Genomic DNA, 15,593 nt, shown 5'->3' with positions numbered 1-15,593 from the left:
ACCGTGACCTTTGTCTGCACCATCTGCCCTGGTCGCACACGGGCTGGCACGGAAGGGTGAGCAGTCCTCAGCCGCAGCGACTGTGCGCCCAGGGACCCTGTCCCAGGACGGTTTGGGTCGTCAGGCCCCGGGAGGTACTGTGGGCTGCACTGTGTCTCCCCAGAGAACACTGTTCCCGTCCCAACCCCTCAACCTGCGAATGGGAGCTTCCTTGGAAATAGGATCTTGGCAGATGTCGTTGGCTAAACTGAGGTCCCGCTGGGGCAGAGCGGTCCCGAATCCTCATGAGACAGAGACGGGGACGCAGACGCACGGGGAGAAGCCGCATGACCGTGGAGGCAAACCTGGGCGATGTGTCCACAGCCGGGGGACGCCAAAGACGGCTGGCCACGCAGGAGCCGGGAGAGGCAAGAAGGGACCCTCCTAGAGCCTTCAGACACCAGAGGGTCCTGCCGCACCTTGACCTGGGACTTCTGGGCCCCAGGACTTGGAGAGAATACACGGGTGTTTAAAGCCACCCAGTTTGGGGTAATTTGCTGAGACCACAGGAAAGTCACGTGCAGGGGGTGGCGCTGGTGGTTCCAGGGATCATGGAGGGGGTCCGGGGCCGCTGGTGGGCACACACCATCCCCACCCGAGAATGACCCGCGGGAGTGTCCGCAGTGCGGGGCAGAGCGCCTGTCCTCCATCACCGCCCACCAGCCTCAGCCCATGCCCCACCCCACCATTTCTGCTGTTTCGAACCACACCAGGGACACCACCCTCTGCCTCAAACTGCTCACCGGTCAACGGTTTACAGATTTTTTTTTATGATTTTATTTATTTATTTGATAGAGAGCGAGTGAGCACACACAAGGAGAAGCAGGTTCCCCACCGAGCAGAGTGCCAACATGGGGCTCGATCCCAGGACCCTGAGTACATCACCTGAGCCAAAGGCAGACGCTGAACCAAATGAACCCCCCAGGCGTCCCTAACACGTGCCACCACAGGGCCATTCCTGCCCAATCCCTACGGACACCAAACCGGCCAGCACTCGCCCGTCCTGACCATGTGGAGCGCTGGTTCCCCTCTCCTCCTCTGACTCCTAATCTCCTTGTCCAACGGCCTCCTTTGGAATTGGCCATAATCTCTGCTCCTGATGGCTGGCGGTCCACAGCTGAGCACTCGACAGCGCCCCAGCCCCACGTGCCAGTGCCCCTGTGCACACCGCCCGGCACCATTCCCTTCCACTCGCCCTCCCGAGGCACCACTCACTTCCTCCCTCGTTCTGCCGGAGTGCATCCTGTGGGATGCTGAGCGGATTGGTGAAGACTTCGCCAGCCGGAAGCAGCTTGCTCCAGCCATCCCTTTCCCCTGGAACCCAGGCCTTCTTTTTCCTGATCGTTCGGGATATGGCCTGGAAGCACTTGGGAGTCCCAGTTCCGCTAACTCACCTTCCCAGGACAAGCGGCAGGGTCCTGGCTATCCCCTTCTGTGATTTCCAACTTCCCTCCATTTCCCCCCTGCTCTCTCTGGGGTTCTTGGACTGTTCTTCTGTTTTCTCCCTCCTCTCCCAGTTCCCACTTGTCTTTGTGCCTGACTTTCTAGATTTCTCCAACTTCCAGTCGAACGACCTACTGTGCTAGCTGCCAAGCTCTCTCGTTCTGTCCTCCTCTGTCACCTTCCCGTTGGCTGGATGCCTGCAGTGTGAGCCAAGCCGCCCACCTGCCCCCCAAGGACACTGGTGTCTGGCTCCAACTTGGGGCAGGTCCCTTAGGTCACTGTTCCTGTTTCTCCCCCATCAATAGATGCTGCCTCCCCTCCCAAGACCCCCAGAGGCAGGCACATGTGTATGGGGCCCGGGAGCAGAAACCGGAAAGCAGAAAGGCACCCAGCTCGTCTGAAGACCTCCCCATGGGGACTGCTGGGGTCAGGGGGTGCTCTAAGGTACATATACGTGGGTGCATGACCTCCAGAGTGCACCCCGGAGCAAACCATGCTGTCTCTCCCTTCCCGTCTGACTTCTCCCAACCCCACCCCCAACCCCACCCCCCCCACCCCGCTCCCTCCTGAGCCCCCTTCTCAGCACTTACCCCCTTGCTTCCCTTTGTTTCTCCCTCACCAAAAGGGCAGCCCACCAGCTTCCACCCTGGCTGGGACGCCAGGAAGGGCCAAGGCCTGGCCCTGAGGAAAGGCACTGATGGTGTGTGCTGGGGGTAGCAGGGAAGAAGGGCCTGAGGTTGGCCAAGTGGGCCTGACCCAGCTGGGCCCTGTTTCTCAGGGACAGGGACAAGGTCTGTGGCTGGGGAAACAAGGAGCAGGAGCCCAGGTGCCAACCGATCACAGGAGCACCCAGATCTGGAGGTCGCTCCAGGTCCTCTGGGAACTTGGTCCCATGGGCAGGGGACGGGACATAAGTTATTATGAAGGAATTAAGATTCATGAGTGTTTAAGTGCCCAAAAGAGAAGCCTGGGACCCCAGGAGAGGAACTTGGGCTGGGTGTGACTTGGGGGTTCAGGATAGGGCGGGGGAAGGGTTCCAGGCACGGGCAAGTTGGCAGGAAGGCACGAGGGCCAGTCTGAGCGGGTGGGGGCAATTCGCACGGTGGCTCAGGCGCCACTCCGGGCAGGGGATGGGGACCCCGGGTCGCGGGGAGAGCCGCCGGCAGGCAGAAGGGGCAGGCCGCTCCCGCTCCCACCTGGGGAGCTGGTGTCCTCTGCCCAAGGCTCCCCAGACGGGCCCGGGGTCCGCCGGGAGGCTGCGGGAGGACGCACCGGCGGCGGGCCAGCCTGCTCCCAGCCCGGCGACCGGGAGAGCCCGCCCAGGGAGCAGCCGGGGCGCTGCTTCCCCCACCGCGGGCTGGCGCCGGCGCCGGACACGCAGGACAGGGGGCGCCCCGGGAGCGGGAGGGTCCTCCGGCCGCCGGAAACCAGCCCCTGCGGGGGAGCAACGCCGCCCACGTGGCGAAGGCTCGGGCTCCGGGGCGCCCACCGGGGGTCGGGCGCGCGCGCGCGTGGGGGGCGCTCGGGCCGCCGGCGGGGCCGCGCGCGGTGGTTGGGGCGGGGGGCGCGCCGGGGGCCCCGCGGGCACCTACCTGCGGCCGCGCCCGCGCCCCGCCACGTGACCGCGCCCCGCCCCGCGCGCGCGTGCGCCCTGCCGGCGCCCCATTGTTGGCCGCGCGCGCGTCACGGGGCGGGGCGGGGCGGCCGGAGGAGGGCGGCGGGCGGGCGGGCGGGAGGGAAGCAGCGTCCGCGCCGCCGCCGCCGCCGCCGAGCCCCGCCGCCGAGGAGCAAGCAGAGTCGCGCCGCCGCCCCGCCGCCCGCGGCCCGAGCAGCCCCGCGCCGCCGCCCCGCCCCGCCGCGCCCGCCCCGCCGCTGGATGCCGGCGGCCGGCGGCCCAGCTCTCAGAGGCGGAGCGCGGCGGCGCGGGCGGCGGCGGCGCGGGCGGCCGGCGGCCGAGAGGCGGGGGCGCGGGCCCGAGCGCTAGCGCCGCCATGCCCGGCTCCACCGGCCAGCCCGACGGCGGCGGCGGCGACCCCAGCCCGCGCCCCCCGCCCCCGCCGCCGCCGCCGCCGCCGCCGCCCCTGCCCGAGAGCGCAGAGGAGGAGGCCGCGCCCGACGACGCGGCCGCCGCCGCCGCGCTGCGCCTGGCGCTGGACCAGCTCTCGGGGCTGGGGCTGGGGGGCGCGGGCGGCCCGGACGAGGAGGGGGCGGCCGCGGGCGGCGGGGACGGCGCGGTGGCGGCGGCGGCGGGCGGCGCGGACGGCGGGGCGGCGGCGGAGTCCGCGCCCCCCGACGGGCCGGAGGCGGGCGCGCCCGCGGTGGCCGAGGCCGTGGCGCCGGGCTCGCTGGCGCGGCTGGAGCCCGACGTGAGCCCGCCGCCGCCGCCCCGGCAGTCGCCGCCGGACGTGTTCGCCGGCTTCGCGCCCCACCCCGCGGCCCTGGGCCCCCCGACGCTGCTGGCCGAGCAGATGAGCGTGATCGGCAGCCGCAAGAAGAGCGTGAACATGACCGAGTGCGTGCCCGTGCCCAGCTCCGAGCACGTCGCCGAGATCGTGGGTCGCCAGGGTGAGTGGCCGCCGTCTGGGGCGCCGCCCCCGGGGTCCCCGCGCCGCGCGCCCTGGGGAGGGGGACGCCGCAGCCCAGCCCTGCCCGCGGCCGGACGCCAGACCCTGGCCACGCCCCGCGTGGGCCCGGGCCTCAGTGGCCGCCTGTGCGCCTTTGTCCTGCCGCGGGCCGCGCGAGAAAGTTAGGCGCAGCCCGCGCTCCTCCCCTCCACGCTCCGGCCCGCCGCTGCCTTTGTCTGGGCGCCTCCGGCCGGGTCAGGCCCCTCTGTGCGGCGCCTCTGCCCAGGCCCTGGGCCGCCTGCGGTGGGATCCCAAGAACCTGGGGGCCCGGCTGGGCGGTGGGCGCTCCACACCCGAAGCAGGCACGGGGCGGGGCTCGCTAGGGCTTGGGGGTGGCTCCGGGCCGGGGCGGGGCGGGGGGTGGGGGGAGCTGCTGAGGCAGGTCAGGAGAGAAGTTTGGCGTACAGAGAGGGTGCCCATCTCCACTTGCCAGCCTCGGGGCCCTGCCCGGGGGTGGGGGGAGCACAGGACGAGGGAGGACCCCCACCCCGCTCGAGGATTTCGGGACATGTTTTGCTTAAGGAGCAGCCGGGAAAGCCGTCCGGAGGTCCAGACTCCTAGCCGTCCCTCTGGCAGGCGGGGGCAGCAGGCCTGGGGCGCGAGTGTCCCGCCAGCCGCATTGTCAAGAGTCCCTGTGGCCGCCCCATTGTTCTCTTTGTTAGAGAGCCAGTCTGAGATTTGCAGGGTGACATCAGGCCGGCCGCTGCTCATTGGCCCTGGAGCTGGAGCGCGGGGCGGGCTGGCCGAGGGTGGTGGGCAGTGCTCCCCGCCCACCCTCTTAGTCGCTGGCCCCCGGCCCCAACTTTCTCCTGCCTTCTGCCTGTAGCCCCCTGTTCCCACTCCCTGCTTGCAGGCTAGGTTCTAGAACTTGGGGTGGGGTCTGGGCGGGGCTTGAGGTGGAGCTCCAGGATACTGGGGCTGGCCTTTGGGGGCTCGGTAGCAGGAGCCAGAGACAGGTGGGGGGATTGAATTGCAAGGTGGCTTGTCTCCCTTGCCACCGGGGGCCAGAGAACCGCTGGGAGGCTCCAGACCCTGCCTTCTCCGAGTTCCGAGTGGGAGGGGGTGGTTTGGCCAGTGAGTCCTCTGGCTTTGGGTGCAGGTGCGGCCGATCACGTGTCATACCCCCCATCTGGACACCAGGAGGGCCAGGTGTGGTGCTGGGCTAAGGAACTAGGGCTTGGGGACCGGGGAGGGGGACAGGTGGTCCTCGGAGCCCTGTCAGCTGCCTCCCGCGAGCCAGCGCAGCAGGACTGCAGGCCTGACCGCTCCCTTCCACCGCCCCGCCACGGGCCCCTTCCCTGTCCTGGTCACCAGCACCTGCGCCGGGCCCTGTGCAGGACCGCTGCTGTGTGCTGACTGTCCAGGCACCGGTGAGGACGGGGGGGACGGCCGTGGGAACCCAGCCTGGGAGCTGTTGTCGGGAGTCTCTAGGCCAATCTGCCAGCCGGGGGAGCACGGGGGGGGGGGGGGGCGTGTTCCCTGTGAACGCAAGTGTTCTGGTGCGCCCCAGGGTCCTCCAGGGAGGCTGAGTCTGCCCCAGTGGAGGCAGGAGCCACGCAGGGGCCTCCGCCCCTCTGCCTGGGGCTGGGGAATCGGCCCCGCCCGACCTCCCAGGTGTGCACTTCGGTGCTTTGTTACTGGGTGCTGGCCCGGGGCTTGCTGGTAGCAGAGAGGAAGGCAGGCCCTGGGGGGTGCAGATGGTGCCGGCTCTGTGTCCCTGGGCAGATGAGCTCTCCTCTCCGTGATGGGGGGACAGCATCTCCCTCGGGGGTTTTTGTGAGGATCCTCCAGTAAGAGGGCCCTAATCCCAGCCCCGGGCTGCTGCACAGTGGCCCCCCCGAGTGGGGTGTGGGGTCCAGGGGAGGGAAGCACCAGAGAGCCGGGACACGGTGGCCCCTTTGCCAGCCCTTGACTCTCCCAGCTCAGGACCATCTGTGGCTCCCATCTTCTCCCAGCAGGTGTCAAGCACAGCCTGGACGAGTCATGTGACCCAGTCCTGACCCCTCCCTCCGGTCACCTGTCCAGTCTCCCCTTTGGGGGTTCCTGGACACGAAGCCTATCCCGTCTCTCCGTCCTGGCTCTCACTGGGCCAGAAGGCCCTCCTCCTCTCTCAAACCCCGGGTCCGCGGCCACTCCATCCCATAGAGGGGAGGCCGGAGTCACCCAGACCTGGGGTCTTACCTTTCCGGGATGCTCAGTCCCTCTTCTCTGAGCTGGTTTTTCCATCCTAGAAGGGTCCCTGCGGCCCCTGGGAACAGGACAGGTGGTCACAGCCCCAAGAGTTCTCTCCTCCCTAGGGCTGAGTGGCCCAGAAGGCGCCCTGTGTGGGAATCTCAACCTGCCCCTCCTCCCGGAGCCTCTAGAGACCCCCCGGAGAAGAGCCTCCGTAGCCCACGGTCACAGGAGGCAGCGATGCAGGCCGAGCCGGAATTTGAGCCTCAGTTGCTCCAGCTCTGTGCGCTCTGCAGGGGCCAGAGGAGGCCGGGAGAGAACCTTCTCCCTCCCAGGACTCTGGGCCCGGGGGGTGGGGGGTGCGGCGGGGAGCGGCCCCGTTGTATAGACAGGGAAAACGGAGACTGAAAAGAGTCCGCAGCGGTCACCTGGGGGCTGACGCCCACTTGCCCCAGGTGTGACTTTGGGCCGGGTGTTGTGGAGAGCCTCCCGCTAGGGGCGTGTGTGCGTGTGGGGCAGGGCTGGGTTGTGAGCACCTGCCTCGTGCCTGGAGGGCTGGGTCAGGAGTGAGTGAGGGAAAGATGCCCGTGGGGGGCCCGTGCGGCAGTCCCCAGGGTGCTTCGTGTCTGCTGCTGTCAGGAGGGGGCTGGGACTGGCCCCGCTCCGCTGGAGAAAGCCAGCGGCCCTCAGGGCTTGCCCTTGCTGACCCCCATGCCTGGCCCCCCTCCCACGGGTCTGGGGTGCTCTTTCTGGAGGCTGGGGACGGCATAGGGCTGTCAGTGGGCCGCTGTGCGTCTGGCTTGGGGGCCCCTTGTGTCGGCAAGCGTAGACCTTCTGTGCGTCTGGGGGGGTCCTCTGGGCTCCAGCTCCCCCCATGGACCCACCCTGCTGTGATTGGGGCCAGCGGCCCACTGGGCTTGGGGCGCCGGTCATTGTGAGGCTTTGTCTCCATGCTGTCCTCCAGATTTCTGCCTTGGCCGGGAGCCCTCCCCTGGCGTGCATCCTTCCAGGGGGGAGCCCTTGTGCTCCCCCTCACGGCCTTGAGGTGTCATTGATAAGTGTGTGGCCCCCCTAGGCAGTGCCTGGAGCTCCCGAGTTCCTCAACACCCAGCATGCAGGGGGGTCCGGACCCCAGAATGAGGTCACATGAGTGATGAGACCAGGCTCCACGTGGGGACCCGAGGCGCCCCTGTTTGGAGGCAGGGCCCCACTGCAGTGAGGAGGGAGTTGACCGAACAGGGGGCAGTCACCCCCATTTCCAGGCATACCTGCTTGTGTCCGTGGCCAGGCCAGGGGTCGGCCTTCAGCCTGTCGCAGCGATCCGTGGTAGCCAAAGGTCCCTGTGGGGCTTGGCCGCTGAGCTCGCCCGCTGTTGCCCATCCAGCTCGTCCCTGCCAGGGCCGGTGTGGGTCTGGTCCACTCTCACTGCCCCAATTTCTCGGACCTGGCAGCCCCCCCTGCCCCCCAAACTCTGCCACTTCTTAGGGTCGTGGCTTGGCTGGGGCTTGGGTCGATGGGCGTCACAGCCGAAATGCAGCCAGTGAATTGGTGTCCTCTGGGCCCCCGAAGGCTCCAGTCGGGGCCACCCTCTGGAAGGGGCACTCAGGACGGGGCCAGTTCGTGTGCCAGGGGACAAAGGCTGCTTCTCTGCGCAGAGGCCGTCCCGCACACACCTGGCTTCATCCCTGCTCTCTCTCCTGGCCTTGCCTCCCTGTCATGCACATGGACCTGCGGGGAGTGGACGCTTGGGCAGAGGCTAGGGTCCCCCGCCAGCCACCTTTAAGGCTCATGAAGGCCGGGTATCTGCCTGGGGTGCTGGGTCTGGGCCCTTCTCTTCCTGGGGAGGAAATGGAGGCACAGGACAGCCCCTCGAGAGGCCGCTGTCATCCCAGGGCCGAGGCCCTTCCTTACGGCGCTCCAGCCCAGGGGAGTTGGGGAAGCCGCACAGGAGGAACTGAGAAGCGTGTGCTGGGGCCGCGGTGTGGTCCACGTGGGCTTCTTGGAGGAAGGGGCGCTGGGCTGTGACTCGATGCAGAGAAGGGGGTGCAGGCACTGTTGCAGAAGGGAAAGGTCGTGGGGAGCACCCAGGGCTGGGGAGCAGCAGGAGAGGGGAGGACTGAGGCGTGGGGTGGGAAAGCTCCCCCGCCCCCAGCTACCAGGTGGGGAGGGAACCGCCCGATCCCAAGTGGAGGCAGAGGCTAGAGCTGCGGGTCAGGGTAGGTTTGGGAGTTGCCGATGAGAAGACGCTGCCCACGAGAGGGAGGACCCCGGGCGGCGGGGGCGGGCGGTGGCTCTGGACCCTGGACGTGGGATGGAAGCCGGCGCGCCCACGGCCCGCCCTCCCTGGGGGTTTCTCACCCGCTCACTTGGCTCTGCTTTGGCTCAAAGCCCTGGATGGGGCTGCTGTCTCGGCCCGGGGTGAGGCCACCCTCCACCCCCAGACGCCGGTGCTCGTCTCCCAGTGCTCCCTGAGGCCGAGCGGCGGAGCTGGGCCCACTAACTTTGTATCTTCTGTGCTGGGAAAAGTTAGCAACACTGTTCTCTCTGTGGGGCCTCTGTATTGAAACAATGTCCCTGTGTCCCTCCAGCCGCCCCAGAGCCCTAAGGGGGGTCTTCCAGACTCGAGGGCCGGGACTCAGGATGTCTCAAAAGGCCCCGGGGGTGAGCGTATCAGACGCCCCAGCCTGCGTGCAGACCCCCCTGCACCCCCCAGGGGTCAGGCCCCCAGTCGGAGCAGTGACAGCACAGTGCTGTGTCCGTGGGCGTCCCCTCAGAAGCTGGGTCCGTGGGTCAGGAGAAAATCCTGGGTGGTTTCCACAGTCTGACTCTGGGCTGTCCCGCCCGTCGGCCAGGGAGCCGGTGTCGCGTGCATTTGTGTCCTCGGACTGCGTGGCCACAGCGGACGGCTGCGAACGACAGGAACGAGTGTTCAGCGTGTTACCGGGCCGCAGTACAAAATCCGGGTGTCGGCGGCCGCGTTCCCTCCAGCAGCCCTGGACACCACCCGGGGCCGTCTCGCTCTCCCGGCTTCTGGGGGCAGAGCTGGTGTCCAGGCTTGTGACTGCCTCATGCGGATCTCTGTCCCCGTGCTCCCAGCTTTCCCCATCTTCTCTGTGCCTTTGTGTCCCCCCCATAAGGACACCTGTCCCTGGGTTCAGGGTGACCCTATTCCAGTACAACCTTGCGTTAACCTGTTACACCTGCAAGACATTGCCAAGTGAGGTCCTGTCCATGAGTACCAGGGGCCCATGAACTCAGGGGAGACGCTCTTCAGTCCGCGGTGGGGTCCTCATTATCTCGCCTTTGTGCCAAACCCACCATGACCTTGAGGTCTGGGACGGGAAGGGAAACGGAGAGCTGAGTGTCTGAGGAGACAGGGTGGGGAGGACCCTGAGGAGGGGCCCGTCCTCACTGTGTCCCCCGCCCCCACCGTCCCAGGCTGCAAGATCAAGGCTCTGCGCGCGAAGACGAACACGTACATCAAGACGCCCGTGCGCGGGGAGGAGCCGGTGTTTATCGTGACCGGCCGCAAGGAGGACGTGGAGATGGCCAAGCGGGAGATCCTGTCCGCCGCCGAGCACTTCTCCGTGATCCGCGCCACGCGCAGCAAGGCTGGCGGGCTGCCGGGCGCCGCGCAGGGGCCGCCCAACCTGCCGGGACAGACCACCATCCAGGTGCGCGTGCCCTACCGCGTGGTGGGGCTGGTGGTGGGGCCCAAGGGCGCCACGATCAAGCGCATCCAGCAGCGGACGCACACGTACATCGTGACGCCCGGGCGCGACAAGGAGCCGGTGTTCGCCGTGACCGGCATGCCCGAGAACGTGGACCGCGCGCGCGAGGAGATCGAGGCGCACATCACGCTGCGCACCGGCGCCTTCACCGACGCGGGCCCCGACAGTGACTTCCACGCCAACGGCACCGACGTCTGTCTGGACCTGCTCGGAACGGCCGCCGGGCTCTGGGCCAAGGCCCCCAACCCCGGGCGGCGGCCCCCCGCGCCCGCAGCCGGCCTCCGGGGGGACGGGGCCCTGGGCGCCTCCGGGGGCCCCGAGGCCTTCTACGCGGGGGGCCGCGGAGGGCCACCGGTGCCCGATGCGGGCCCCGCCAGCCCCTACGGAGGCTCGGGCAACGGGGGCTTCACCTTCGGTGGGGACGGCCCCGGGGCCCCTTCGGGTCCGCCCGCCCCCGAGGACTGTGACTTTGGCTTCGACTTCCTGGCGCTGGACCTGACCGTGCCCGCCGCCACCATCTGGGCGCCCTTCGAGCGCGCCGCGCCGCTGCCCGCCTTCAGCAGCTGCTCGGCCGTCAACGGGGCCCCCGCGCCCCCCGCCCCCGGCGCCCGACGCAGCAGCGGAGCGGGCACGCCGCGCCACTCGCCCACGCTGCCCGAGCCCGGGGGCCTGGCCCTGGAGCTCCCGCTGGCCCGCCGTGGCGCGCCCGACCCGGTGGGCGCCCTGGCCTGGCGGCCGGCGCAGGGCGCCCTGTCGTCCTTCTCCGGCGGCGCCGCGGGCTTCCCCGCTGCCACCTCGCTGCCCAGCGGCTCCTCCGCCTCCGCGTGCCCCGCCCTGGACTCCGGCGTCCCCGAGGGCGGCCGCAAGCCCCCCGCGGCCGCGCCATCGGCCGCCCAGACCCCGAGCCCGGCCGCGTCCGCCCCGGCCTTGGCGCGGGAGTGCGTGGTGTGCGCCGAGGGCGAGGTGATGGCCGCGCTGGTCCCCTGCGGCCACAACCTCTTCTGCATGGACTGCGCCGTCCGCATCTGCGGCAAGAGCGAGCCCGAGTGCCCGGCCTGCCGCACGCCCGCCACCCAGGCCATTCATATCTTTTCGTAGCGGTCGGGCTGGCCGCCGCAGGCCGGGGGGCGGCGCGGAGGGGGCGGCGGGCGCGGCGGGGCGGGGCGGGGCCAGCCTTCGCAGACCAGCTTTAACTCGGTCCCAGGCGTGGAGACGGCTGCGCGGCGGCATCTCAGTTCCTAACGAATAAACAGTATTGAATCGACAGGTTAAAATAAAACAGAGAAAAGGTCTGTTTGCACTTTTTATTTAAGACTCCCCGCCCGCCAGGGTGATCTTTTTAAGGGGTAAAAAAAGATAGATAGATAGATACGATTTTTACAACTCTCGGTTGTCCGTCTTTGGGACCTGGGTTTCTGACTCGCCGGCGCTGGCTTCGGAGGCCGCCGCAGCCTCTGCGGATCCCCTCGAGGACAAGGGCCACGTTTTTACTCCTCTGCGGGCTGACCGGCGGCCTTTCCGAGTGTCGGCCTTTCCGAGTGTCGCAGGGGACGGGCCGGAGGGGTCGGGGTGGGGGCGGGGCCGGCCAGAAATTTCTAACTTTGTGTTTTTAATTATTAATCTCCTTCTGCTGTGGTTTCTGTTGTCAGTTTTTAAATTTTTTTAAATTGTGTTTTTTTTTAAGCTTTTACTTTTTACCTCTGTGTATATGTAGGGAATTTATAGGGAAATATGTACTTTATGGAATAAATTTTAAGAACTAAAAATATATTTTATTTTAAATAAAGTAACGGACCTTTAATCTTACACAGCTAAATTACTGATTATATATTTGCTGAGCTGACTTAAGGGTTCAGAAAATTGTATCAAGAGTTTTATTTTTTGACTTCAAAGCCTTCTTAATAAAGTCTTTTTACTACACGTGAGCCCTTGGCATGGTGTGGGGTGGGCGGGCTCGGGAAAGGGAGATTCGGGGTGCCCAGAGCCAGCCCCTTTGTCCCCTAGTCTTGCAGATAAAGGAATTTGGCCCAAGGATATACCCCATGTCCAAACCCAGGCTTTTCTTTGGAAAGCCCAGCACTGTGCCTGGCTCCAGATGAGGGCCCTGGGTCTGGAGGGGAAGGCGGTGCAGCCCGGCCCCTCTTTCCCTGAGAGCCAGCCACCGGCCGGTATGACCGCTGTGGAGAGAGGGGGTGCGGAGCTCTGTGGTGTGTGGCGGGGGGGCGCAACTCCCAGTCCTGTTGTGCAGAATGGGAAACAGGTTTGGATCGGAAATCCCACTCCCAGAATGAGTTCTAACACCTCCCGGTCCCCAAAGGACATCTGAGGGTTGGCCACACGTGCCATCCCTCGCTCACTGGGTCTAGTTGGGAGCAGAGGACCATGCCCGTGGGGCCACTGGACAACTCGCGGTGGGGCTTACCCCAGACTCAGGGCTGTGGGATTGTGGGTTGAACCACCTGCAGCCGGTGGGTGCCACCAGAGTGAGCGGACGGTGGCTCTGAGGCACAGAACGGCTCCAGGGACAACCTCGGGGCCTGGGGGCTGCTGGCTTGAGCGGGCGCGGAGGAGGGGTGTGCAGAACAGCCTGCTGGGGAAGCTGGGAAGGCGTGGTGGCGCAACCCGGAGGGCCTCCAAGAGGAGGCGAGGGGCTCAAGAAGACAGGTCAGGTGGGGCAGCAGGAGGGGTGCCCCGGCGGGCCTCGTCTCCAGTGAATGGAGGCTGCAGCCGCCCCCTCCAGCTGAGGGTCAGCCCCTGGAGCCTGCAGGACCTGGGGTCGGTCTTGAAGAGCCATGCACACCCGGGAGTTCCAACCCACTCTGACTGGAGTGTCCCCATCTGTGAAGCGGGGACGCGCCACGCTCCCAACACTGGTGGGGATTGTGGGTGAAGCGGTTGCATCACGGGCCTGGAACCCGTGAATGGACCTTATTCACAAAAAGGGTCTTTGCAGATAGAAGGACCTTGAGGTGAGCTCCCCCAAATGAGGACGGGCCCAAAGTCTAATGACGAGTGTCCTTAGAAAGGACATACAGAGGGGGAGTCAAGGCTCAGACACAGAAATAAACCGTGCGAAGACAGAGGCGAGCCCAGGGGTGCCTGGAGCCCCCAGAAGCTGGAAGAGGCAGGGAGGACCTTCTCCCAGAGCCCCCAGAGGAAGCCAACAGTGAGGGAACAGATGCCTATTGTTGGAAGCCACCGACTTCGCAGCAATACGGTACAGCAGCCGCGGGAACCAGGACAGGGGAGTGGGGGACACGGAGCCTGGGGTCTGGGGTCTGGCCCACACTTCAGCGGGGTGGTTGGACACGGCTGGTGTGGCACCTGGTGAGCCGGGGTGAAGTTAGACCACAGCCACCATCCTGCAGGAGGCCATGGAGGCTGAGGCAGGCGAGAGTGCAGAGACCGCTCCCCCTGATGTTTTGGACACAGAGAGAAAGCAAACAGCCCCTCAAGGGGCTGAGGGGTCAAGGGAAAGACAGGACATCATGGGTGTTGAGAGTCAGTCCTTGGAAAGGAGGTGGTGGCTGGAGCCCAAGCAAGGGATTTTTGAAAGATGCAACGGGGGAGGACCTGATCTGAGGACGTTCTGTCCTAGAACTGTCCAGAGATGTCTGAGGGCTGTGCTCGCTCCCTACTGAGGGGCTGTGAAGCTGATCACTGGGAGGCCGGAGTCACTGCGGCCCTTGGGGAAAGCTGAGAGTTGGCCAGAGGAGGATGCTGGAGCTTGCCGTTTGAGGCCCTGGATCCAGCTGTGCCTGAAGGCAGCCCATCCTGACCTCTCAGTTATGAGTGCCAGTAAAGTCTCCTGCTTTGCTTAAGCCACTGTAAGCTGGAGTAACTCAAACACAAAACCACCTGCAGGGGCCATATTCCTCCCGGAAAGCTGGGGAGCATTTCCTGGGGTGAGGGGTACTCGGCCAAAGCAAAGCAAACACGCTATGCATTCGGCTTCTGCACCAACGGCCACACTCAGGGAAGCCAAAGTGAGAGTCAAGCTTCCATTGCCCTTGTGACTCACCTCTCTTGGTTCTTGGGCTCAGCCCGGCGAGGTGACCCTGGTCCAGTGTCTTCCGAGAAGGCGTCCCTTCTGGGTCTTACCAGATTTCAGGGAGACGATGAAGGATAAGCCTGTGGGTCCCCCGTCTGTGAGCCTGAGCCATCTACAAAGTGGGCTCAGTGTGGGAGTGACATGTCACCTGCATAAGCATGTGTGTCCCCGGCATGTCCCTGGGACAGAATTCATGTCACCCCGTGCCCACCACGTGTAGGGAAAAACAGAAGCTCCAGAGGCGGACATCTGAGTCCCATCCTGGCCTCCCACTGTCCCGCTTCCTGCCCCTGGGCACGGGATCTCCCTGACCTCAGTTTTCTTATCTGTAAAATGGGGGCTTAATCCCCTGCAGCTGAGTCCCCCGCAGCCAGCTCTGTGCTCACACGAGCACGCTGTGGCGGGGGCAGCTCGGACATAACCCCCAGGCCGGGAGCCGCTGCGCGAGCGGAGCAGGAAACGAGCAGGCAGGGCCTGAAACCCGGAGGCGCTCGGTACTTGCCGGCCGGTCGGACGAGTACATGGATGGCGGGGGAGTGGAGGGAGGGATGGATGGGTGGTGGACGGACCGACGGACAGACGGAAGGGTGGGTGGTGGGTGGATTGGATGTGTGATGTGTGGCTAAGTCGGCACTTCCGAGGAGGAGAGACGAGTACTGCTTGGGAATCCGGGGGAGGCTAGATAGAGCGGTTTGCTCGTCGGGGGAGACCTGCGGCAAAGGCTTGGAAGGGGTGTGGGATCGCTGGTCACCTTCAGGGAACAGAGTCGTCCGAGGGGCAGGTTCAGCTAATGGGAGACAAGGTGGAAGTGTTGAACTGGAACATGGGGCTCCTTGCATCCCATCCACCCCAGTCAGGCCTTCCCAGGCGGCCCCCACTTTTGCCACAGCCTACCTCACCCCGGGAGCCTCCCCGTTACAAGGAGAACGAAGGCCGTGCAGCCCACGCTGGACGTCAGTGGCCAACGGGATGTCCGTGTGAACGGCTGCATGCGGCTGAGGGCTCGCCCACCGGGCAGCGCTGGCCTGGAATGCTCCAGTCCAGCACCGTCTAACGATGGGACCACGATGGGAATGTTCTAGACCTGTGCTCTCCCTCACAAGAGCCACCGTCCGCACCGAGTGACTGAACATCGGAAATGTGGCCCGGGCAATTCAGAAAACAAACCTTTCCTTTTGCTCTAATTCAATTTTTTACAAATATTTTATTTATTTGACAGACAGAGATCACAAGTAGGCAGAGAGGCAGGCAGAGAGAGAGGAGGAAGCAGGCTCCCCGCGGAGCAGAGAGCCCGATGCGGGACTCGATCCCAGGACCCTGAGATCATGACCTGAGCCAAAGGCCGAGGCTTTAACCCACTGAGCCACCCCGGCGCCCCCTGTTCTAATTCAACTTAAACAGCCACAGACAGAACAGGGAAAGCATCTGGGGAAAGTACTTTGTTCTGCAGATTCTCAACTACTTTTAATCCGGGAAGCAGGAAGGCCAGAAGGCCTGGACGCTGCGGTGCCTGCGCGCGGCGCGGAGGTCCTG

General features: G+C 65.8%; 1 protein-coding gene across 1 annotated transcript; it reads left to right on the top strand.

Annotated features, from left to right (window-relative positions):
* The first annotated feature begins 3,458 nt into the window (after positions 1-3,458).
* On the top strand, positions 3,459-11,934 carry MEX3D (mex-3 RNA binding family member D). Its single transcript, XM_045991924.1, has 2 exons — positions 3,459-4,047; positions 9,717-11,934. Exons 1-2 carry the CDS (start codon positions 3,474-3,476, stop codon positions 11,105-11,107), a joined length of 1,965 nt encoding a protein of 654 aa, XP_045847880.1. The 5' UTR covers positions 3,459-3,473; the 3' UTR covers positions 11,108-11,934.
* The last annotated feature ends 3,659 nt before the right edge of the window (positions 11,935-15,593 follow it).

This window comes from Meles meles, chromosome 20 (assembly GCF_922984935.1).
Source record: "Meles meles chromosome 20, mMelMel3.1 paternal haplotype, whole genome shotgun sequence".
Taxonomy (NCBI): Eukaryota; Metazoa; Chordata; class Mammalia; order Carnivora; family Mustelidae; genus Meles; species Meles meles.
The sequence above is the reverse complement of the archived record's forward strand: the minus strand, read 5'-3'. Positions and strand labels throughout refer to the sequence as shown.